At 41.8% G+C, this 25,638-nt stretch overlaps 1 protein-coding gene across 1 annotated transcript in view; it reads left to right on the top strand.

Moving 5' to 3' along the window:
* The first annotated feature begins 373 nt into the window (after positions 1-373).
* RRN3 (RNA polymerase I transcription factor RRN3) overlaps positions 374-25,638 on the top strand; it is a 28,001-nt gene continuing 2,736 nt past the window's right edge. The window contains exons 1-17 of the mRNA XM_055409535.2: positions 374-502; positions 2,574-2,679; positions 3,355-3,411; positions 7,724-7,813; positions 7,947-8,076; positions 8,473-8,532; positions 8,870-8,933; positions 9,672-9,741; positions 12,260-12,358; positions 13,943-14,035; positions 15,032-15,170; positions 16,697-16,827; positions 18,156-18,286; positions 19,227-19,411; positions 21,446-21,554; positions 24,075-24,227; positions 25,023-25,110. Coding sequence (XP_055265510.2) covers positions 414-502; positions 2,574-2,679; positions 3,355-3,411; positions 7,724-7,813; positions 7,947-8,076; positions 8,473-8,532; positions 8,870-8,933; positions 9,672-9,741; positions 12,260-12,358; positions 13,943-14,035; positions 15,032-15,170; positions 16,697-16,827; positions 18,156-18,286; positions 19,227-19,411; positions 21,446-21,554; positions 24,075-24,227; positions 25,023-25,110 — 1,794 coding nt within the window. The 5' untranslated portion in view covers positions 374-413. The remainder of the gene's footprint in view (positions 503-2,573; positions 2,680-3,354; positions 3,412-7,723; positions 7,814-7,946; positions 8,077-8,472; positions 8,533-8,869; positions 8,934-9,671; positions 9,742-12,259; positions 12,359-13,942; positions 14,036-15,031; positions 15,171-16,696; positions 16,828-18,155; positions 18,287-19,226; positions 19,412-21,445; positions 21,555-24,074; positions 24,228-25,022; positions 25,111-25,638) is intronic.

Genomic DNA, 25,638 nt, shown 5'->3' with positions numbered 1-25,638 from the left:
CCCATGGACTCTAGCCCTCCAAGCTCCTCTGTCCATGGGATTCTCCAAGCAAGAACACTGGAGTGGGTAGCCATGCCCTCCTCTACCCGACCTTCCCGACTCAGGGATCGGACCCAAGTCTCCTGCATTGGCAGGCGGATTCTTTACCGCTGAGCCACCAGCGGAGTCCACAGCCGCCGTCAGCAGCTCGCTTGGCGGGGAAAGTCCTCCAAGAGGAAGAAGGGGCCTGATTGACGGCGGGGCTTACGCCTTAGCGGCGCTCTAGCCTGGACCGGGGTAACTCCGCTCTCCCCGCATGGGGTTCCTGATTGGCTGAAGCCCGTCGCTCTCACGCGCGTCTTCCGGGACGGAGGCGGGCCTAGAGGGAGAAAGACTTCCGGCACAAGCAGCGGTCGTCGCGTTTGTCCGGCCGGATGGCGGCTCCTCTGCTTCACACGCGGTTGCCCGGAGATGCGGCCTCCTCGGCCTCTGCGGTCAAGACGCTGGGTTCGTCGAGGACCGGGTAAGAACCCAGGACACTTCCTTCTGCGCGTCCGGGACCAGAGCACTGGACCGGGGTTAGGGGAGCGGAGCTGAAGGGTCTGGGCCAGAGCTCATGGAATGGGTGGGAGCCGAGGGAAGAGGGTCACTTTAGGTCGTCAGGAGTGAGCCCGTGCCTCTTAGGTGGGTAATAAAGGTGGGAGAGGGGCTGGGAAAGGGAACTTGCTCGGTTCCAGAGTCCCCTCTTCTCCCCACTGGGCTCCCTCATATTTTTCCAGGCCTGGGTATTCCATGATACTCCTTTACTCTTCTTCCTTCCTGCTTCTTCGACTAGATTAAAAAAGAGATGCTTGGGCTATTTGGATTATTTACCAAATGATGCCACTGATGGCAGATTGTGTCTTTAAGTTTTTGTTTGCTTGAAGGTTATTTTGACGCACGTTTGCTTAACAGTGTTTTATATCTAGCTCAACTTTTAAAACCTGTAACTCCCTTAAAACACTTTGGGGTTTAACTTTGAGAGTCTTTCAGTTCAGTTCAGTCGCACAGTCGCGTCCGACTCTTTGCGACCCCATGAACTGCAGCACCTCAGGCCTCCCTGTCCATCACAAACTGCCGGAGTCTACCCAAACCCATGTCCATTGAGTCGGTGATGCCATCCAACCATCTCATCCTCTGTCGTCCCCTTCTCCTCCTGCCCTCAATCTTTCCCAGCATCAGGGTCTTTTTAAATGCGTCAGCTCTTCACATCAGGTGGCCGAAGTATTGGAGTTTCAGCTTCAACATCAGTCCTTCCTGTGAACACCCAGGACTGATCTCCTTTAGGATGGACTGGTTGGATCTCCTTGCAGTCCAGGGGACTCTCAAGAGTCTTCTCCAACACCACAGTTCAAAAGCATCAATTCTTCGGCGCTCAGCTTTCTTTATAGTCCAACTCTCACATCCATACACGACTACTGAAGAAACCATAGCTTTGACTAGACGGACCTTTGTTGGCAAAGTAATGTCTTTGCTTTTTAATATGCTGTCTAGGTTGGTCATAACTTTCCTTCCATGAGAGTCTTTAGCAGGATGCTATGTTTTTTTCACTGACCTGTTTAAAAGAAGCAACCTTTGTGGAACTCTTGGCATAATATCAAAATTTTTTTTTTAAGTACCTACTTTGGATGTTAGAGTTGGGGACAGTATATCAAAAGAGACAATGTCCGTGCTCTCAACCAAGTTTAAAGTCTAAGGAGGGAAAGACAGTAAATCAATGATAATTTCAGATAGTGGTAACTTCTGTGAAGGAATAAAACAGGGTGATGGTAGGGGAGAGGGAGAGGATTGGTACTTAAGATTTCTGATGTGGAAGGCCTCTCTGACATTTGAGCTTCAACTTGAAAGAAGACAAGGGTCCAGCCATGTATACATCTGGAGAATGAGTGTTTCTGACAGAGAGGATAGTAAGTTATATGGGAATCTGATTGGTGAACTTGAATAGCAGAAAGGACTCTGGCTGCAGTATGTAAGGGTTGGAGGTGAGGTCAGAGAGATAGGTAGGGGCTAGATTAATGTAGGACCTTGAAGACGATAAGGAGTTTAGATTTGTTTATTCTAAGTGAAGTAGGAAACCTTTGGAAAATTTAAGCAGAAGAGTAGCATGATCTGTCTCTTTTAAGTTTAAAAAAAAAATGCTGGGTTGCTGTGAGCCTTCTCTAGTTGCAGCTAACAGGGGCTGCTTTCGTTGTGGTGTGCAGGCTTCTCACTGCAGTGGCTTCTCTTCTTGCTGAGCACAGGCTCTGGGGTGCCCAGGCTTCAATAGTTGTGGCAGCTTATTTAGTTGCCCCTCGACATGTGGGATCTTCCCGGACCAGGAATCAAATCCGTGTTCCCTGCATTGACAGGCAGATTCTTAACCACTGGACCAGCAGGGAAGCCTGTCTTTAGTTTTTGAAAGATTTTTAGATCACTGAATGAAGAATGCTTTGATGGGGGACTCAAGTGGGAGGAGGGAGGCCAGTTAGCGGTGGTCTCACTGAATGATGCTGGATATTATAAAGTTTGTTGTTCCTTGTCATGCACTTAATGGCTTGATACTTTTGGTTCTGTAGGCTTTCAGACATGCTTGCATTAGAGAATGATTTCTTCAGTTCTCCCCCAAGAAAAACTGTTCGGTTTGGTGGAACTGTGACAGAAGTGTTACTGAAGTACAAAAAGGTAAGAGGGGATAGTGTGAGGTTTGGTGGGTTTTCCCCTCAGATTTATTGAAATGTAATTGAAGTATTGAGGTTTGATTTTTGGTGGTCAGAATACAATTATAGCTGTTATACTAAAGACCAGTAGACAGATAAGGTAGATTTTAGATACCAGTATTGAAGTCAGATCAGGTTAACAAAGCATGGTGCTGTCCGTCCACAATTAGAGTAGTAACACCTTTTCTGCAGTTTTATACCTTCAGATGCTTTATTTACCTAGTGTCCTTTAAAATCTTTAGCAAGTGGTATAATTTTAAAAAACCCATTAGATCAGAGCATTTTATTTCTTAAGTAGTTGCGTAAGCATTGCTTTGGGATAATAAATCAACTCTATTAATGGGGATGTTTTTGGGCTTTGTTCCCATGTTAGTTTAGAAGTGATTCTCCTGTCTCTCAGCGATGGTGGGAAAATGTGCATTCCGTGTACTTTCATGTGTGATCTGCATTTCTATCCATATATATGCATGGCTGCTATCGTGGTCAGATGTCAGTACACAGGTGTACACAAGTGTACCAAAACCCCAGAACTGAGATGTCAGTGTTAGTTTTCTTTTTGTAATAGTTTAAAGTTCTGCTGTTGATCTTTAAAAGGAAAACCCAAGCAAGCAAAAATTCATTTTTTCCCCTTCTTCTTAAGGGGGAAACAAATGACTTTGAGTTGTTGAAGAACCAGCTGTCAGATCCAGAGATAAAGGTAACTAATTTTGTGTTTGATTATTAGCAAAGTTGTTACCACTTTGTAGAGATGTTAATTTGCACTTTTTGTCCTATTCCATTCTCTAGAACTTACTTTGTGATCCTGCTTTAATGATTCTCAACCAGGGGCACTTTCACCCCTGAGGGAATTTAGTGATGAACTGGGGACATTTTTGATAAAGGGACAGTGGTACTGCCATCCAGTGAGTGGGTGATAGGGGTGCTGCTGAAAACCATACAATACACACGGCAGCCCTTCATAACAATGAATGATCTGGCCCCAAATCCCAGCAGTCATGAGGTTGGGAAATCCTGCTTTATACTTGCCTTTTTAGAATCTGTCTTCTATGCTGCATGCAACTCTCATGTCTCTCCAGTGCTAAAACAACAAAATGAAACCAACAAACGATGACTTGTATTTCAACCTACTACTCTGTTTCAGTGTTTTTGGAAATGGTTCAAGATACGTATCCATCATGTAAATGTTATTGCCTCTTTCTTCCTTGACTGCCCAGTTGTGGGAAGAATGGTCTGTTACCGTGGGCAGTGGTGGTCAGATTGCCTGGGATAGAATCCCAGCTCCATTGTTTCCCAGTGTGTGATCTTGGGCATGTTCTTTAACCTCTCTGTCTCTGTTTCTCTCCTTGTAAAACCAGAGAAATAAGTTCTTTAAGCGTAGAGGTCTTTCGAGGATCCAATGAGAGTAGTCTCTGACTCAGAGGACTTTGTAATGTTCACATTGACAGTCTGCACCTTCTCATTCGTGTTTAAATCCACTGTGAAGTCCACTGCTGTATTTTACTGTGACAAGGTTACCGATGATTTCCTACATGCTGATTTCAGTGGACTTTTCTCTTTTAAGCACCATAGTAATTCCTTGTAGCAATTTGTACAGTTGACTGCCCATTTCTTAAAATCTTTCCTTCAGTTTCTTTGATCTTCCTGTCTTCTTATTGCTTCTCTCTCATCACTCTCTTGACAGGTTCTTCATAAATTTGGCATTGATTAGATTTCCAAGCTAACCCCGTCCTCACTTTACAGATTCTTCCTGTATGATTCCCTGTGTCCTCATGGCTTTGGGATTTATCTGTGTCCTCGTAATATAGCTATTTACATTTATAGATCAAATTGCTCTTGTTGGCTTCAGGCTTTGTTCTTTCTTTTTTAATTTTAATATAATTTATTTTTTTAATCAAAATATAATTGAATTACAACGTTGCGCAGACTTGTTTCTTAACTGCAAACCCACAGGTGTTACAGGTGCCCTGGATTTAGCATTTTCTCTCTTTCAAATCCACTTCTACAGGCTTTATGTGCTTAAACGATGTATTGCTTGTCTGTCTCACGTACACATCCCCTCCACCCCTTATATCCTTAACAGTGCATCTGAGTCATCGCTAAAGCACATCCTAAAAATGCCATTGCCCTGCTTCATGCCCATTGAGGAATAAAGGACCAGCCACTTAGCATGGCCTGTGGCAGACTTTGAGTGTTCAGTCTAACTGCTGCTGCTGCTGCTAAGTCACTTCAGTTGTGTCTGACTCTGTGACCCCATAGACGGCAGCCCACCAGGCTCCCCTATCCCTGGGATTCTCCAGGCAAGAACATTGGAGTGGGTTGCCATTTCCTTCTCCAGTGCGTGAAAGTGAAAAGTGAAGTGAAGTCGCTCAGTCATGTCCGACTCTTTGTGACCCCATGGACTGCAGCCTTCCAGGCTCCTCTGCCCATGGGATTCTCCAGGCAAGAGTACTGGAGTCTCACTAGATACTCTATTTCTTGAATTTGCCACTTTACGGCTTTGCATTTGCCTTTTCTTTCTGGCTGTGAAACGTTCTTGGTATCCACTTTGCTTGCTGCCTGTTTGAGCATGGGCTCTGGTTACATTGCCTCCCTCTCTTACTGGCTTTGTGATTGAGGGCAAATTACTGCATTTCAGTGCCTAGGTGTCCCCAGCTAGGAACCAGTGGTAGTTCTACCTATCTCATGGAATGTTAAAAGTCTTAGAATAGTACCTTGCACCTAGACTTATATTAGTGTTTATTACTATTATTACTGTAATTATAAAGCTACTCGTTGAGACCCAACTGAAATGTCGTCTTCACTAATGAACTTTCCCAGATTTTGTCTGAGCACATGATTGTGCCTTCATTCAGCGCATGCCCCACACTACCAGCAGATCTCTAATTAGAAGTCTGGCTTACAGGGACTCCAGTGATATGTCTGGTCCCTCTTTGCTCTCCACATTGATCTGTTGGCTTGCTTGCGCACTATATACTCCAGCGAGACTGAGCTGCTCTTGGTTTTCTGAAGACCTGCTTTCGCCTTTGTAAATGGAAGCATCACTTCATCTTTAAAGCTTTCTCTGACCTGTGCCTTCTTCCCTGGGTGCACAGTCTTTGTGTTCTTCTGTATTTCATATCAGCACATCTCTAGGGAATTTTTACAGACCCAAGAATCACATCAGTTGTGTTTATGTTAGTTTAGAGGAGTGTTGAAATAATTTGCTTCTGATAATTGTTCAGTACCACGGTCTCTGACTGGTTTACTTGAAAACTGGAGCGTTAAATGTTGTCCTTATGATTCTGTTGCACTCGTTTTAGCAGAAAACTGACAGACTAGAGCTGACTTTGTGTGTAACTGAGCTCAGCCTCTCTGCTTCAGGTCTTGTTATCCTTAATGAATGTGGACATTATGAAGTTACTGTAGTGCAAATGAGTTGTGACTTTATTTTCCTGCCAGGTTAGTTAGGGTTTCATCAGCAAATAGTGTCACGGAGGTTTGTCGCATAGATAATGCATAGGAAACTCCCACTTGTTGAGTGGAAGGTGGGGAGCTCCACTGTGTGGGGCAGGGCACTGTGGGAAAGTGGGAGGGGCATCTATCTAGGCAGATGGGTTTGAACCTAGTTTTTTACTGGTGAAAGTGAAGTCACTCAGTCATGTCCAGCTCTTTGAGACCCATGGACTATAGGCTACCAGGCTCCTCCATCCATGGGATTTTCCAGGCAAGAATACTGGAGTGGGTTGCCTTTTCCTTCTCCAGGAGATCTTCCTGACCCAGGGATTGAACCCGGGTCTCCTGCACTGTAGGCAAACGCTTTACTGTCTGAGCCACCAGGGAAGTCCTTTTTACTGGTGTGCTGGGCAGATTGCTTTCTTAGCCTCGGTTTTTTCAGCTATAAAATGAGAATAACTGTAATCCCTTTGCAGCATTGTTAGGATTAGGGAAAGGTATATATGTATGGTGTTAAGCACTGTGCCTGGCGCCTGGTGTGTACTCCCTATAAGTAGTCTATGGCTGTAGGTCCAGCCCTGTCTGTTAATAGTTTATCACTGGGGGTTCAACACTGTCTGTCTGTAGTCTGTTGCTAAAGGTGCAGCACTGTATTATTTTTGTTTCTTTATTTCTCTTTTCCCCTACTGAATCTTTATCAGCATTAACCATTTTCTTTAAAAAACCAGGGGCTTTTTTTTTTGGCCATGCTGTGCAGCTTGTGGGATCCTGACCAGGGAGTGAACCTGCCCCCTTGGCAGTGGAAGCAAAGTCTGGACCACCAGGAAGTTCCCCAGAATTAGGGGCTTTAAATTTTTCTTGCATGTGTTGTATATATGCTTAAATACAAGAAGTATCTATTAAGTATCACTGATAACTTATTCTCTACATGGCCTCTTTTTTGAACTTAGCAGATTTTCCTCTGTCATGGAAAGTATTATGAATAGTAATTTTATCGTCTGAAAAATATTTAATGGAGTAGAGGAACCATCATGTATATAGAACACATTTTGATTCATTTAGACCCATTTGCAAGTTGGGTTAAGAAAAAGTTACATTGATTGATGACTGTGGTTAATCAGCTTAGACCGAATATTATCCACATGCTTGCAGGTCATCATGAGTATAGAGAAAGCAGACGTACCTGTTGGTCTTTGTGGCCTTAGACTATTTGGATCTGTTACAATTCTTCACTTTAAAAAACTCTTAGGTGTCAACATTTAACATTTGAGGTGTTCTCACTTTTCTAGGGCAAGCAAAAATGATTAGAATTAAATATTGCACTTGATTCCTTTCCGTGATACCAATTACTGTATTCTTCTTTGTTTTTAGAAAAAAGGAAAATTTATTGTAACTTCTTTTTCTGTTTTGATACGAACTAAGGCATCTTCATCCCACTTTTGGCTTAAGTCCAAGTTTGTGACTTTTCCTCCCTAATTTAAATATTGCCGATAGATGACAAATGCCAGGTAATATCATTTCTCTGTTACTTTAGAGGATTTGTGATTTTGAAAGTATTTTTCTTTTTTTAACTTAAGGATGACCAGATAATTAACTGGCTGCTTGAATTCCGTTCCTCCATCATGTACTTGACGAAGGACTTTGAGCAGCTTATTAATATTCTGTTGGTAAGTTCACCATTTATTTCAATGACTGTTATATGTAATTCAGTACTTTGAAAATAGTATATATTATGTATACTGAAAATAGGATATATTGTATCAGTAAAATGTTTCTTTTGTCTTTCTCTCCCATCGCTAGAGATTGCAGTGGTTGAACAGAAGTCAGACAGTGGTGGAGGAGTATTTATCCTTCCTTGGTAATCTTGTATCAGCACAGACTGTCTTCCTTAGACCATGTCTCAGCATGATTGCTTCTCATTTTGTACCTCGTAAGTCATTGCTCTTTGCTTGCTTCAAGTTTTCTTTTTTAAAATATCTCTGTTAAAATGGCTACCTTCCCACTGTATTTTGGAGATTATGCCACCATGGAAGAGTCCAGGATACTTACTGAAGTAGCAGTAGTTCGTTACTTGTCTGTTTCCTGTAATGACCTCTATGGAACTGTCTAGATTATTTCTTGCTGTGATTTTTATGGATTTAATTCGCTTTAGTGAGCTTCTGGTGAAGTCTTGGAACTCAGGGATTTTTAGCTGCTTAAACCTCATACCCACATTGTAAATTTTATTGTATTAAGTTTGGACAACAGAAAAATTGCCTTTTTTATGTAGCTGTTGCTTGTTTAGGTCAATATTATAAGTATACGTATTTTCTTTTTTCTTCCAAAGCCCGAGTGGTTATTAAAGAAGGCGATGTAGATGTTTCGGATTCTGATGATGAGGATGAGAGTAAGTACAAAGGCCACCTCTTGTGTCTGAGCCGATGTGTGCTGACTGCTCAAGTATCCTGGCTCTCTCAGGTAGACGGTAACAAAGGGCAACCTCTGATGGGCTCTTTTCGTTATGTCAGTTATATTTAACTGATTACCATGCAATCAGTTAGCATTACTGGCATTATTTATAGTCTTCATTGATAGTCATGGAGAAAAGTCTTGAGATTATTATTTTGCTGACATGTGATTATTTAACTGACAGGTGTCAGTTTTGGTCAGCAGGCAGTTTTAGCCTTAAGTAGGTAAGTTTTCAGTTTTATATTAATGCTCACGCTCTCCCTTTTCACCTGTAGATCTTCCTGCAAATTTTGACACCTGTCACAGAGCTTTACAGATAATAGCAAGATATGTCCCATCGTGAGTATACTTCAGTTACTTATTTTGTATTGTGGTGTTTAAGTCTCAAGAAAATTATGATCAGTTAGTAGAAAATTATAAAATGTTCACAGCATCAAACCTGAAGTTGTATGCAGCATGTTTTTGTATCTCGTTGCTGTCATATCACAGTTTAGAAAAAAATGGCATTTCAGTTCTCTATTCATTGTCTTCAATTATTTTTCAAAACCTGTATGCCAAGTCTACTCTCCAGCTTTTTATGGTGGTTGGACTTTTGCTTTTAACTTCAACAGACAACATACCCAAAAATTTTCAGTGAGAAACCCCTGTGTGTTTGTATCTTGTCTTACGAATAAAAATTAGCTCTATATGTAGGCTTCTTTTGGAGGGGTGAACTTCAAATTCCCTCAGTAAGTTTAGCACATAAGCTAACTTTAAAAAGTCCAAGTTGGTAATTCTTTTCCTTTTAAATATAACATGTGTAGTGGAAAGTGTTTAGATTTTAAACTGAAGCTCTTTGTTAAAACTTTTGTAGAAAAAAAAGGATCCTCCTTTAATATGCTGATGATATCAAATTTAGCGGAAGCTTATTTTTCCATAAGTTGTTACAGATTTTTTCTGAGGTGTTTTCACTTCCATTTGCTTGAGGTAGGAGTCGCCTTTTGCCTCTTGTATCCATATTTGCTCTTAGAATGGAAATGTTACCTTTTGAGAGTCTTGTTATCATGGGTTTATTGAATTTTTTTTTTTTTTAAATAGCACACCATGGTTTCTTATGCCAATACTGGTGGAAAAATTTCCATTTGTTCGAAAATCAGAGAGAACATTGGTAAGAAATCTTTTCATGGGGTAAATAGTGGAAAAGTTGTTTTGTGTGGTTTAGTTTTAGGTGAATTTGGGTCTTTTTCTCCAAAGTTTTGTCTGCTGAATTTTAAACTCAAGACTAAGAATTTGACTCAGATTCCTTTCTTAGCAAGCCACAGAGTGAGGATTCTCAGTGCCTTTTCTCTTATTCCTGTGTGCGTGTCAAAGGCAGAATCCATTTCAGAAGTATCTAGATAGAACTTAATGTTAACACAGTTAGGAATTGCTGGAAGATAATAGTTCATTTATTACCAGTTGTTCAGTTCAGTTCAGTCGCTCAGTCGTGTCCGACTCTCCACGACCCCATGAATCACAGCACGCCAGGCCTCCCTGTCCATCACCAACTCCCGGAGTACACTCAAACTCATGTCCACAGAGTCGGTGATGCCATCCAGCCATCTCATTCTCCGTCGTCCCCTTCTCCTCCCGCCCCCAAACATGCCTTATTTGAAGGCGGAGCCTTCTGTTAATGAAGTCTTGGAAGTCTTTTGCATAATATTTAGATTATCTGTAACTTTCAATAACTAACAGTGGTTTCCTTCTAAACACAAAATATTTTTTCCTAAATAATGTATTACAGATATTAAAGAATTAATAACTTTTGTTGATATTTGTGAGAGAGTGCTTCAACTGGAATGTTACAAATTCTGTATCTCTTATGAACATAGATGCAAAAATTCTCAACAAGATACTGGGAAACAGCCTAACACCATAAAAAAGAATTATGCACTGAAATTTATCCTAGGAATGCAAAGTTGATTTAATACTCCCAAAGCAATTAGTATAATAGACTGTATTAGTAGAATAAATGGTAAATACCATATGTTCATCTTAGTAGATGAAAAACGCCAAAACCATTTTGTGACAAAAACAGAAGAGAACTTCCTCAGCCTGATGAAGGGCATTTGTGAAAAAAATCTATGAAAAATTTGAAACTTGTCTTTATACTCAGTAGTGAAAGATTGAAAGCTTTCCCCCACAATAAGGAACAAAACAGAGATGTCCACTTTTGCCACTTCTGGTCAGTATTATTCTAGAGTTTCTAGTCAGGGCAGTTAGGGAAGAAAAAGAAAAAGGCACCCAGATAGGAAAGGAAGAAGTAAAGCTGTCTCTTTTTGCAGATGACATGATCCTATATACAGAAAAATCCTAAGGAATTCACAAGAACACTAGTGGTAATAAATGAGTTCAGTATAGTCACAGGATGCCAGATCAATGTATAGCGACTGGTTGTGTAGGACAGTGGGGGAGAGAATAAATAGTTTTTTCAGCAGTTGATTCCGGGACAGGAGTATGTTCATATGCCAAGAATGAAATAGGACTTCTCTTCATATTATATACAAAGTTGAACTCAAATTGGATAAAACTGTTAGAAAAAATGTGGGTGAAAATATTTGTGATCTTAGAGAACAATTTCTAGACATACCACAAGCAACCACAGCAAAAACAGTTAAATTGAACTGCATCAAAATTAAAACCTGTTGTGCTTCATAGTCTTCAAGAAAATGAAAAGACAAATAATGGAAAAAATATTTGCAAATCATATATTGGATAAAGGACTTGTATCTAGAATAGTTAAAGAACTCTTACTGAACCCAATTTAAAAATGTAGAAAGAGTCTGAACGGGTATTTCTCCACAATAGATATACAAATGGCTAAGGAGCCATGAGAAACTAAACATTACTAGTCATTAGAAGAATGCTAGTCAAAACCACAGTGAGATACTGCTTCTTACCTACTAGGATGGCTATACTCAAAACGATAGATAATAGCAAGTGTTGGCAAAGATGTGGAGAAACCAGGATCCCCCGTGCTCTGGTGGGGATGTAAATGGTAAATGGTACAGCTGCTTTAGAAAACAGCCTTACAATTCCTCATAAAAGGTAGAATTGCATATGAACCAGCATTTCCACTGCTCCCAAGGGAAATAAAAATATACATCCACCTAAAAACTTTTGCACGAATGTTCAAAGCAGCTTTACTCGTTGTAGCCAAAATATGGAAGCCAAGTGTTTAGCAGCTTATGAATAAATGGAATGTGCTGTGCCTGCAGATTGCAATATCAGTCAACAATAGACATGAATGGTTTACTTGCTGCAACCTGAATGAACTTTGAAACATTATGCTAAAATAACACATGTAATGTTCTCCTTAAGTGAAATATCTATGCTAGGCAAATTCACAGAGCAAGAAAGTAGACCAGTGGTTACTTAGGGCTGGGAGGAGGTACATTACTGGAAGATCCAAGGTTTTTTTTAGGGTGATGAAAATGTTCTGATATTGATTACGGTGATGGTTGCACAACTCTGAATAGTTGAGAACTATTGAATTGTACACTTTAAAGCGGGTGAATTGTGTATCAACAAACCTGTTTTAAAAATACTGTAGGAGTATATAAATTACAATTATGTTGATATTGTATGTATAAACTGTAGTTTCTATGTTGCTTGATAATCTTTTTTTCTATCTTTTTATGTTTTAGGAATGTTATGTTCATAACTTACTCAGGATTAGTGTGTATTTTCCGACCTTGAGGCATGAAATTCTGGAGCTTGTTGTTGAAAAGCTACTCAAGTTGGACGTAAGTATTGGATAATCTGTTTTCTCTTCAATTTTCTTTTCCCAAATATTATGTTACAGTATTCGTTATAATAATTGAAACAATAGTAGCAACAACAGAAGAGAATCCACAGTTCCACCTTTGATTCATTGAACATTTATTTCTTAAACATTTCCTTTGAACATCGATGTGTTATTGTTTGTAGACAGTCCTCTCTCTCATGCTTGGGGAACAAGGCATTAATTAGATAGTCATGTAAGTGGAAAAGTATTGTGGTAAATGCTGTGAGTGGAACACATGCATTATGAGCTAGAAAACCTGTTGCAGTCGGAAATTAGGAAGGCATTCCTAGGAAGTGATCTGCAATAAGTTGCAGAGGCAATGAGAAAGTGGTGGATTCTGGTGACACGTGGAGGAAAGGGCCTTGACTGGACTTTAGGTAGAGGCATGGTGGGTAAGGGAAAGGAATCCCTCAAAGGTGGCTCCCTGTGGAACGAAAGCCTGGTGTTGCCGTAACAGTATTAAAAACGTCAGGAGGCAGTTGCAGGATGATGAGTTCCTCTTTGGATGGGTTGAGGTGCGGGTGAGGGAACTGGGTGGAGAACAGTCACCAGGCAATTGAAGCTGCAGGTCGAGGACTGAGAGCAAACCCGATAGGAGAGAGAGAAAGTGAGATTGGAAGTGGGAGGAAAAGCAAGAGTCTGACCCCCAGGGAGGATCATCTGGAGGAAGACAGGCTTCTCTCAGCAGCATGAAACGTGCTGGCCTTCTTCAGGAGGTTGAGAAAAGCAGAGTCCTTGGGTATGGGTTTCGGAGGCAGTCTGTTGCTGCAGAGAGCATGGCTGGTTAGGAAGTGGGGCTGCTAGAGACCCAGTGAGGGTTTGTGGTGTAGAGAGAGGGTGAAGCAGGGGTGAGAGGCATGTTTCAGGGTTGGGGAGAGGAGGTTTGTGGACTAAGGACACAGGGGTTGATGGGAAGCACGCTGATCCTATAGTGGGGAGGGAGCTCTAGGAAAGACCAGAGGTTGGGTGGGCTGGCGCATTGTTCACTTGGAGTTAAACCTCTCTGGTCACCTGCATCCATAATCTTTGTAAAGTCTTTCTCTGATGTATGCTCATGGAACATTTTAGAGTACATTTAGGAAGAAGGTCATGTATAAAGACAGCTGAAAAGACATATTTGTGAGTGGTATGTTAAACAAGCTATCTGGAGGGTTATATGCTAAAGTAAGTTTTCAGTAATTCAGAATTGACTGTCATTTAATAATTTTCTCAGTTGATTTGCTCTTATACACCATGCATATCCCTTGTGCCTAGTAAGTGTTGGGATAAATGTTAAATTTTGAAGCTATCTGATATAGACCAACACAGCCCAGTTTGTGTTGACTTTTATGTAAATATGTAGTACAGGGTGCTTGAGTTACAATCTTGTCAATTCTTTCATGTCCAAGTTTCATTTATAGGTTTGTGCCATAATTGTGTATTGAGTTACACTGCTGTATAGGGCGCTAGTGTGGATATCTTTAGAACATGTACATTAGGTGAATTTCCAGTGTGGTTGTATTTTATGTTTTTATTCTTTTTTTTTTTCTTTATTATGGTGTAGGTGAATGCATCCCGGCAGGATATTGAGGATGCCGAGGAAACAGCAGCTCAAACCGGTGGTGGAGCCGATGCCACAGAAGCCCTGTTTAATATGGTCAGCATTTGTGACTAGTCAGACATATGCAGCTCACAGTCAGAGGGTGGCAAGAGACAGCTGATGTCTCCTCCCCTTTTTCAAGGCTTTGGGTTAAAGCAGTAGTTCGGCAAGCTTGAAAATGATTCTTTAAATGGGTAGTTTGCCTTGTTGCTTATTGACTAGTAGAGTTCGTTTCCAAGGCTTTAATTTGGGTTTGGTGAAGTCTGTTCCCCTTTTACTCTTTCGTCTGTTCCTCACGTTTGTTTCTGAACATCATGTATTGTTTGTGGAGGAGCGATATATAGAAAAGCACATCAGTGTGATTCCTGTGTTCTACAAATTGTGTACCTTCATGCAGTGCTTCTCTGCTCAGAGTCGTGTCTTAAGTTGGGTTCACTGGGAGGAGCCTGAGATGGGATTCAGGTGTCCTGGGGACACAGGGTGTGGGGAAGCAGGAAAGGGCAGGGGGAGGAAGGAAATGAGAGTTGGGTTTCAATTGGAAAGTCACTGCAGCCTGATCCCCCCCAGGGGCTCTGGAGCATGAGTTACAGGACAGGTAGTCCTCCCTTGAGACCGGGGGGATGGCCTCTTGTGACCTCATGTCAGTTACTAGGTCTGATTGGGAGGGCTAGGAGGAGCGAAGGCAGTTCTCTGGAGAAGGGGGCAGCTGTGAGATGGCAGCCAGTGCTCGTAGCAGCTGAGGGGGTGGGTGCCCTGTCCCAGGAAAGGAAACCTGGCTCCAGTAGTTTGTGCCAGAAACTGGGGGAAATCTGTGATGTTTGCACGGCCACACTGTAGGTGGCTCTTCTAAATGAGAATCAGAGGCTTGGATCTGTGCTTTCATCTTAAATTCCAAGGGTGGTTCTGATTCATGCCTCTGGTTGAGAGCCCCTGCCTGGAAAGATTTCTGGGTTTTCTCTTTATCTTTTAAAGGAAACAGTTACCTCAGAGTTTTCTCCCTAAACTACTTTTACTGAGTTTTTATAAACGTCAATTTTTACTTTACCTTCAAAGGATGAAGATGAGGAAGCTGACCATGAAAGCAAGGCTGATCCGGGAAGGCTTGATCAGATGGTCCATCCCATGGCTGAACGCCTGGACATCCTGCTGACTTTACTCTTGTCCTACATTAAAGATGTCTGCTATGTGGATGGTAACAGTCTGTAGTAGTCACGGCTGTGATGCACTGTGCTGGGTATTTTCCACACTGATAGAATATCACTGTTGAGCATGAGGAAAAGAACGTTTAGAGAGGCTGTTTGCCAACATAACGTAGCTTGAGAATAGTGGGGCTGGGACCCAGACTCAGTTGTGTGTCTTCAAAGCCCTCAGTGGTCTTTCACTGCCTGCTGTATTGAAAGATTATGTATGGAGCTCGGACAGTAGAAGGTGGACCTCAAGTTGGAGACATTTAAGAATGGTATAGTGGATATTTTGGAGAAGGAAATGGCAGCCCACCCCAGTACTGGACAGAGGAGCCTGGTGGGCTGCAGTCCATGAGATCGCAAAGAGTTGGACATGACCAAGTGTACGCACACATAGCAGATGTTTGGGGCTTTCTGGTGGCGCTTGTGGTAGAGTGTGTCTGCCAGTGCAGGAAGTGTTAAGAGAACGCAGGTGTGATCCCTGGGTCGGGACGATCCCCTGGAGGAAGGCATGGCAACCCACTCCAGGTTTCTTGCCTGGAGAATCCCATGGACAGAGGAACCTGGCAGGCTGCAGTCCATGCGATTGCAGAGTTGGACACGCCTGAAGTGACTTGGCATGCGTGCATGCACACACTGGGTGTTACGTTTGAACTTTAGGGTCTGGGTATTTTTGGTTGTTCCAGGTGTTGGTGAACAGATTGATGTTTCTTGCCCTAATGGAATTTTTAGGTTTTTAGTCTAGACACTTTGCCTTGAAAAAAGCAGCTTTTTTCTATTTGCATTTCTCAGATTTAAGAATGAAACTCAACCACTCAGAATAATAGGGCTTGAATCTGAGTTGAGTATGTTACTACTTTAACGTTTTTGCTGCTATAAAAGTAATACATGTTGGTTAGAGAAGATGTGGAAAATACAGGAAAGGATTTTTTTAAAAAGACAGTTTATATGGTCACCCTCCTATTTGGAGAACCATTATTAGCATTTTTTTTGTTGTTGTTCTATTTGCATGGGTGTATGTGTTTTTCTCAATGGATTTGGGGAATCACACTATATGTAGTATTTTATAATCTTCCCTTTTTACCTCTTATGAACATTTTCTCATACGATTCGTGATTCTTCTAAAATAGTTATTAGTCATATGGATTTAACTGGTTCCTTTTTTTTTCCCTCCCCCTGCTTTATTTGCCATTATAAGTAACAGTGTAATGAACATACTTATACCTATATTGTTTCTTGTTTCCTTGTGATGAATTCCTAGGAGTAGAACTTGTAAATGGCGGTTTTCCAGTGTGTGGAATCACAGTGGTGTGTGTGAGATGAGGGCCCACTTCCTTACCAGTCCTGGATTTTTATAATTAAAATGGAAACTCTGTGCAGATAAAGATGGCATCCTATGCTCCCAACCCCCCGTTAGCTTCATGGATGAAGTATTTCTTAATGGTCTTGTTTGCTTTTTAAAAATGTGGTAAATGAAACTGGTGGCTTGAAAATAATGTCTTTATAAAACTGAAATGCCAAATTTTCTTCACAGGTAAGATTGATAACAACAAAACAAAAGATTTATATCGAGATCTCATAACCATCTTTGACAAGCTCCTGTTGCCTACCCATGCCTCTTGCCATGTGCAATTTTTCATGTTTTACCTCTGTAGCTTTAAATTGGTGAGTCTGTCATTTGCGTTATTATAGCTTTTGTTATTCTTGCCCCAAATTTTCCTTAAAGAAATGAGGGGTGGAGGGAAATGTTGAAGAGGGACCATGAATTGACTATTTCTTTGTCTTGAGCTCATTTTCCTTAGTGCCTCTAGTAAAATAGAAAGCCCTGCTCAACCTGCGGAAGGAGGAGAGGGCATTGCTGCCTGTCAGCTGAAACTGTGCTCTGAAAGCGTCATCCTGTGTTTGGTCCACTAGGTGGTGTCCTTCCCTTTAATTCAAGCCTTCACTAAAGTCTCATATGGGCACATTTGTAAAAGCAATTATATTCCAATTTTAAAAAACCTCATATAGAGTATGTAACTTTATTTTTTTTAATTGTTTCAGTTGATATTAATGAGCCCAAATTAAAGTTTTTATCCAGAATTTTAAAACTTTAGAGTTTGTTTTTCTATTTTGAGAACAAAGCAAAACGAAAGAACACAGGACTCTTTGCGCTATTTCGTAGCTTCCTAGTCCTACTCTAGGAGAGTACTGGTCGTGGGTAGGAAGGTTAAACTCATTCTGCCCTAAAGCATATGTTAGTAGCTTTTGAAAAGAGCTGTTTGAGAGAAGTTGGAGGTTGCATTCTTTGTTGAAAAGAAGTGAATTGGTCAGTTTTCCCCCTACAGTTAGCATAATTAGTCAAATATCAACTGTACTTTAATCCTCATTTCTGTTTCTGGTTAAGTTTGTTATGTGCAGTCTGGAGGGTATGGCAAAAGGGATTCCCATGTGAGTGTGGATAATCAGTGCTTAGTTCAGTTCAGTCGCTCAGTTGTGTCCGACTCTTTGCGACCCCATGAATCACAGCACACCAGGCCTCCCTGTCCATCACCAACTCCTGGTCACTGCTTTCTAGTTACGGCTAAATATCAGAATCATAGAGCTTTATATATTTATTTATTTATTTGGCTGCACCCTGGCAGTGAGAGCACTGAGTCCTAACCCCTGGACTGCCAGAGAATTTTCACTTAACAGAGCTTTTCAAAATTGCTGGATCCCAGAGTCCTGTCATGAATGTGTGGGATTCCAAAGCCCTAAGTCTGTGGAGTTGATTCTGATGCTTAGCTGGTTTTGGCATCCATTGAATTAATTAAAGCTGGGGAATGGCTTTTTTTTTTTTAATCTCAGAGTGTTTTCAAAATAAGAACCATGATAACCCTATTCATTATTTAGCAGTATAACTGAGATACTGGAGCTTTCTCATGTTGGTGAGTTAAAAATCTTAGAATTCTGCTAGCTAGAATATCTGAAGCATTAGAAAAAGAGGAGACCAACACCTTCTCTTTTTATAGGGATTTGCAGAAGCATTTTTGGAACATCTCTGGAAAAAATTGCAGGATCCAAATAATCCTGCTATCATCAGGCAAGCTGCTGCAAATTATATTGGGAGCTTTTTGGCAAGAGCTAAATTCATTCCTCTTATGTAAGTAACCTGATTTTCCAAGTGTTTTTCTTATCATGCTTTAAAAAAGAATATAGTATTGTCTCAAGTCAGAGAAATAACTGCCTTATTTTTGTGGCCTGTCTTTAAAGTGAAAAATTTGTCTCTCCACTGCAAGATGTTTATATTTCCAAGAGGCAATTTCAGAATAAAATGTCTCATTTTTAAACTGTAAAACCTCACATGCAAAGCTTTTGTCATCTGTATCGTTGCACTTGACCATGAAGATCCGTTTGTCTTCATGGATGGTGTACAGTGTTGTATACTGTTTTGATTCTTTTTATAGGTTTGTCATTTTTCATTTGCATTCCGAATCAATTGTATCTGTTAAAGCTGAAGAAAAAAAATCCCCTTTGAAGGTAATGGATCTATTTAGGAGGCCAGTGCTGGGCCTATTTCTTCTAGTGATCCATGAAGATATCCTTGGGCCAGAACGCTATTAAAAACCCTTCCCGGACAACTAAAAGCTGTCTGGGTATTCTGTCCTAAATTTTTGATCATAGGACTTCATCAGAACCCCCAAGGGATGGTGAAGTCAGCCAGGCTGTTTTTCTTTTCTGAGATGGGGGTAGACATGCCTCCTCTTTGACCATTTTCCCTCAAGAGGACTGGGAGGCCATTGGAAAAGCCCTTCTGAGTTGACCAGGAGAAACTGTTCTCCAACTCTTGACACTTTAGGCTACCTTAGGGGCCTTCCTGTTGTTCATGGAAGGTCCACATTCTTGACTTTGTAATGGAAGGCTGCCTTTCCACCTGCCTCTCCTATCCTTTGCTTGCTTCTCCTCTATGCCCATGGGTAATAGATAAAGAAGCCAATGGACAGACTTTTCTTAGTTTGCAGTGAGAGGCAATTGTGTGTTTTTATGTCACTCTAGTATGTTATGAAGCAAGTGAAGTTGACTTGAATTTTTCTTTTCTCTAGTACTGTAAAATCATGCCTAGATCTTTTGGTTAACTGGCTGCACGTATACCTTAATAACCAGGATTCAGGAACAAAGGCATTTTGTGACGTCGCTCTCCACGGACCATTTTATTCAGCCTGCCAAGCTGTGTTCTACACTTTTGTTTTTAGACACAAGCAGCTTTTAAGTGGAAACCTGAAGGAAGGTCAGTGATGTGGGGTTGATGGATATGAAACTGGATTTTCCTATGTACTAGTTACCCTTCAGAATGAAGATTTATTACTTTTTTGACAAAAATTGTTTGTTAGAAAACTGCATGTTCACGCAAACTTTTACAAATAATTTCTAGCAGCTTGTGGGCCCCTAGAAGTCCCTTAAGCCTTCTTTTTTACAGTTGATGGATTTGAGAAGCTCCACGTTAGAAGGTGGCAGCAGGAGTAGTTGTCAGATGTGAGATGTGCTCAGCACTTGCGCTGTGGCTACACCGGGCTCGGCGCTTTTGATACTCAGCCCCCACCCCCACGCTGCCCCCCATCCCATCCCATCCCATCCTTGCAACGGCCCAGTGAACTGTGGACATCATCCCTGCCTTACAGACGAGACCAAACCCCAGGGACGTAGCTTATTGGCAAGATGAGAAATTAAAACCAGGTGAGGGTGACCCTGAAGCTTGTCATTCCAGGTATGCTCTTGTATCCAAAGACTTGAGTTAATTTACTGGTTTTCAGTTTTGCTAATTTCTAAGAGTTAAAATTTGAATCTACAAGATGAAGCTTGTTTCTTGGGTTAGTGTATTACAGTTGAAGGTAGTCCCCAAGAACAGCATCAGTTAAGTCAATTTAAATGGTTTCATTTTCACGAATAACTCAAATGGTTTAATGGGCTGTTTCCTCTAAGCCAGAGTTTCTCAGACTCTGCATGGCTGATACCATAGGCTGGACAGCCCTTTGTTGTGGGGCTGTCCTGCGTATAACAGGGCAGCCAGCAGCATCTCCGGAGAAGGCACTGGCAACCCACTCCAGTACTCTTGCCTAGAAAATCCTATGGACAAAGGAGCCTGATAGGCTGCAGTCCACGGGGTCGCAGAGAGTCGGACACGACTGAGCGACTTAGACGCAGCAGCAGCAGCATCTGGCGCGCCCTGCCCGCTCGATGCCAGCGCTACCCCTGCCTGTCCTCTGCTGTGACAACTGAAACTACCTTCCAGACGCTGCCATGCGTTTGGGGGCACAGTGGCCTTTAGTTGAGGATCACAGCTCTAAACTGAAGCTTGTACATGTGGCATTACATGCACTTTCGTATATCATAACTACTACTAAAAAGATGGGGACTGGAAAATAGGTGAGCGGTAGTAGGACAAGCTTTTATCACAAGGCACGTAAAGTCAGTGCTTTTCTCTGTAAAAATACATGCTAAGAGTCTTAAGAGGATCTGTTTCTTGTAAGCCTTTACATTATTGCATTTTTAGTCACTTTTATCAAAGTATATACATCAAAGAATTTCCTAACAAATATATACTTAGGTACAAGTTGGTTTGCTCACCTCTTAGAATAAGTGTGGTGTTCTTTTTAACATAGGAGTGTAGTATAGTCATCGATCCCAAGATAGTAGTATCGACCTAATTTTTCCTTCTACCTCCATAGTTTTGTTATAAAAACAAAACAAAAAACCCCTAAAATACAGTGAATGCACACTTGAAAAATAGGCTCTTTACTAATAATTTAAGATGTGTAAGTCTTGCTGTTGGCTTTGTTAACTGTCATATTGGTGTGTATATTTATATGGAATTCAGGAAGGAGAAATTCCATACAGTCATTACCTTGAGGGAATGGAGAATTCACTGTGCTCCTCAACTGCTTAATGATTCCATGATTGTTAGCAGAAGTCAGATCACATGGTCTGTGTTTCCCTCTCTGCAGTCAGCATGTGCTGAGCTTGCATGTATCTGAGTTCCAAATTGTCTTATAAGCTTATAGCCCACTAGGAATGTATCTTACTTTCCTGGATCTTGTAAACTCTTCTTTAAAGTTGGTTTGGTCATAAATGCGTGTGGTTAAGATAAACGATGTTCTTTGGGTTTTGCACTATGTGAATATCTACATGAACCTTTAAAGCATTTGTGCAAATACCCTTTTAAATTTTAGTTTTTTTGATATATAGAATAATGAGTGCTGCTTAGACTGTTCTGTTTGTACCTTTTAAAAAATATATATTTTTTGTGTGATTTTTTTAATCAAAGGTTTGAGGTACCTTCAGAGTCTAAATTTTGAACGGATAGTGATGAGTCAGCTGAATCCTCTGAAGATTTGCCTGCCCTCGGTCGTTAACTTTTTTGCCGCGATCACAAAGTAAGTTCTTTCTGCTTTATTTCTGGAAGTTACTTAAAAGTAAACTTACGTTAGATTGTAAAATTCCATTAAATTTCTGTGATATTACTTAACAAAATTCATAACAAAAAGACATTTAAAAACCAGTAACCCAGTGCCTGCAGAAAACACTGCATTGAAAGTGTTTTTATACTTTTGGTGGTATTGAAAATTGCTACTGCTTTTTCATCTAAAGAGGATCATTCAACAGAAGCTTAGGCACTTTGAAGTAAGTTCGTAAGCCAAGAGGTACAAACCACAGATGTTTATTAGAATGACTCCTATAATAGTATCGGACAAATAGGAAAGTGGTTCAGTGGAGACTCCGTGGCTGCGGCTGATGCATGGCGTTTGTTGTGTGCCCAGCACGGTTCCGATGAGCACTCTGCACAGAACTCACCTGCTCCTCGCGCTGTCCTATGACTGTATTACTAACCACTGTTTATAAATGACAAGGTGGGGTCACAGAGAGACTGAATGACTTGGGAGAAGTCACGGGTAGACTGTGGCAGGGCTAAGGTTTGAAGCCGACAGGCTAGCTGCTCTGTCAGCATTTGGTGAACTATCCTGCTTTGTGTAGGAAGTGAATTGGAGACCTTGGGCCTCTAATGAGGATACTGAGGACAGAAAGAAGTGTTAGTTGCTCAGTTGTGTCCAACTCCTCTCGACCCCATAGACTATAGCTCTCCAGGCTCCTCTGTCCATGGGGTCAGATCCTAGCTTAAAATGCTCAACAGATGGTGCTGTTAGAAGACAAGGATAATTTCTGCTCCCCTAGTCCCCTTTGGCGGAGAAGGCAATGGCAAGCGACTCCAGTACTCTTGCCTAGAAAATCCCATGGATGGAGGAGCCTGGTAGGCTGCAGTCCATGGGGTCGCTAAGGTTCAGACACTACTGAGCGACTTTACTTTCACTTTTCACTTTCACACATTGGAGAAGGAAATGGCAACCCACTCCAGTGTTCTTGGCTGGAGAATCCCAGGGAAGGGGGAACCTGGTGGGCTTCCGTCTATGGGGTCACACAGAGTCGGACACGACTGAAGTGACTTAGCAGCAACAGCAGCAGTCCCCTTTGGACATCAGCAGCCTCATTTTTCCTTCAGTGGGTATCTAGTCTAAGGATTTCTGTCTCTGCTGAGATCTCAAAAATGATAGTTAAAAAATAAGAAACCAACCAGCAATAGTGCCCAGTGGGTGGACCTTTCTAGCATGTTGCAGGAAGATAGCCTCTGGAAGAATAAGGATGAATGGAGCAAGGCAGCGGCTGCTTCCTGTAGAGCATGTGTGGGTAGGAGTAGGGGCTGCAGCTGAGGGGCAGGCTGGTCATAGAGGCTCGAGATTTGGGGCTGGGATTAGCGGAGGAGATGAGGAGTAAGATGGGAGGCTGCGAGCAAGAGGTGGAAATAAAGGTTTGTGTCAAGGAACTTATGTATTATTCTGTAGCTGCTGCTTCTGCATACTTACTGAGTTAACCATGTCGACCCATATGACTGACTTTTGATGTTGACTGCTGTGTAATGTTCTCGTAATTGTAAAAAATCGATTCTTTGCTGGGATTTAAGCTGCCTTAGTTTTCCAGTTTGGGAACATGGTTGTATGTGTGTCCTGGTGCACAGGCACCGACTCCTGTCACCCGGAAGTGCAGTTGCTGGCGCCAGAAGCGCTCACCTTTGGTTTTACCAGATCCTGCAAAGTGCGGTTGTGCCGTATTACCTTCCCGCCAAGAGTCAGCTGTGATCCTTGGCTAATGGGAGCCGAAACGGCCAGATGGTACTTAAGGTTGTAGTAATGGCCTGAGGACAGATGCCTGCACGAGTTCCGTGGGAGGGAAGCGGGGCTGGGGGAGTTGGCAGAAGTGAGCTAAGTCCTCATCTCCAAGAAGCGGCCCAGTGAATGATCTTGAATTGCCAAGTCATAACCCGCAGAGGGATTGACCTCATCTTGGTCCCATGGGTTTGTATTGCAAGGTCTTCTGTCCACTTCACTGTTTTCACTCCCTATTCCTTTCTTTACCTTTTTCTGAGGTTGTGACTCAGTAAACCCTGTGTCTCTTCCTTAGGACCCGTCTTAATTTCTTCAGTAGCCAAGTCTGTCCATCAACAATGCGTATTTTCTCTCAGTGAAACCCAAAGCCCTTTTTTTCACCAACCCACTAATTCTCTTACAAACAGTAAAAATAAGTAGACAGCTACATAATTTTGGAAATTATAAGAATTGCTGTGAACCCATTCGTTTTCAGTGAGTGGTGCTTATTAATAATCTAAGCCCACTCTCATATTCCTAACGTGATAGTATGTTTTCTTCCTCCTTTGCCAGTTGTAAATAGTAGGCCCACAGGACTGTTCCCAAAAAGGATTACCTTGTACTTCATGCTGTTTTTTCTTGTAGTTGCTATGTTCAGTAAGGTCTGTGTGTTGGGGTGGTTGACACACAGAAATGGGTGTGTCCACGCAGAGTAACTGGCATGTTAATGCTTCTGTCGGTGTGGGTTTTGTTCCACAGCAAATACCAGCTCGTCTTCTGCTACACCCTCATTGAGAGGAACAACCGCCAGATGCTGCCCGTTATCAGAAACACTGCTGGGGGGGACTCGGTGCAGACCTGCACGAACCCACTGGACACCTTCTTCCCCTTCGATCCTTGTGTGCTGAAGAGGTGGGTGTTACACAGTCGACCTTTCAGTGGTGAATTTAAATGTGGTGTGTATATGCCTTTCCCAGGATCAGCATTTAGGATTTCTTTGTCATGAGTGGCTCTTCTAGCCTTTGATAGGGTCTCGTGGTCTCCTTGTGTGTATTCCAGGCCCAGTGTGGAGAAGCCGGTTTGAGGCTGCTTGAGGGTCTACCTCAGTAGGAGCCCAGATTGCTATCAAGGGGTTTTTGTTATCCTTGAAACTTGTTGGTTTGAACATAGAAGAGGCTGGAGAAGGAGGATGCTGCCTTTTCTTTGCTCATAAATTTCTCCCAAATGACTCATTCCTTCCTCCAGAGACCACATCCCATAGTCTTGGACGATATAAGCAAATGCCAAGTGATTTATCTGGATGGGTAATTATAGAAAACCCCAGGCCAGTCTTAGCTTCGCGTGTATATAAGGAAGCAGAATTTCTGTTATGACAGTTTGTAACTAGCAGCAAAGGAAGTTCTAGAATAATAAGAGTTTCACCTTCAGTTTGAACATACTATAACTCACTGTCAATCTTTGCACAGTTGAAGCAGTTTTCACTTGAAAAGATGAGAAACTGTAGGTGTAATACTCCATCTATGTGAGTGGATGTACTCTTACAAAGAAGGAGCCATGTTAGTTAACAGATCCTGCATAGGATATTTTTGGACACTATTATTTGAGTTATAGTTTTTACTTTTTCATTTTTGATCTTGTGAGAAAAGAGCTAATAAATATGTGACTTTTGCTGTAGTATTTGATTTTGAAATGTGATCTTTTTGACAGGTCAAAGAAATTCATCGATCCTCTTTATCAGATATGGGAAGACATGAGTGCGGAAGAGCTTCAGGAGTTTAAGAAACCCATTAAAAAGGTAAATAAAGTTGTGATTTCAATACACTTTCTGGGAATCTCCTATGTGGCTACAGATCACAGTAAAAGAGTTAAAGGCAGTGTTACATTTGAATACTACATTTGTTCATTCAGCCATTACAGAGCACCGGACTCAGGTTATGTTCTTACGAGAAGAGTGTTTGCCTGTTTGTTTGTTAAAGATTTATGTATTTATTTTTGGCGGTGCTGGGTCTTTGTTGCTGTGTGTGGTCCTTCTGTAGTTGCGATTGCAGGGGCTACTCTGTTGTGGTGTGTGGGTTTCTCATTGCAGTGGCTTCTTTTGTTGCGGAGCATGGGCTCTAGGTGTGCGAGCTTCAGTGGGTGTGGTGTGAGAGCTTAGTTGCTGCGCAGCAGTGGGATCTTCCCAGACCAGAGATTGAACCTGTGTCTCCTGCATTGGCAGGCAGATTCTTAACCACTTGACCACAAGGGAAGTCCTGCTTGCTTTTTAATGAATTGTTCAAACCAGATATCTCACATGCTGACTCTGGGATGTGAAGGATAATTA

Source organism: Moschus berezovskii, chromosome 27, assembly GCF_049115385.1.
Source record: "Moschus berezovskii isolate FMDL1 chromosome 27, NW_MosBer_1.0, whole genome shotgun sequence".
NCBI classification, from domain to species: Eukaryota; Metazoa; Chordata; class Mammalia; order Artiodactyla; family Moschidae; genus Moschus; species Moschus berezovskii.
This window is presented reverse-complemented; position numbering and strand designations above follow the sequence as displayed.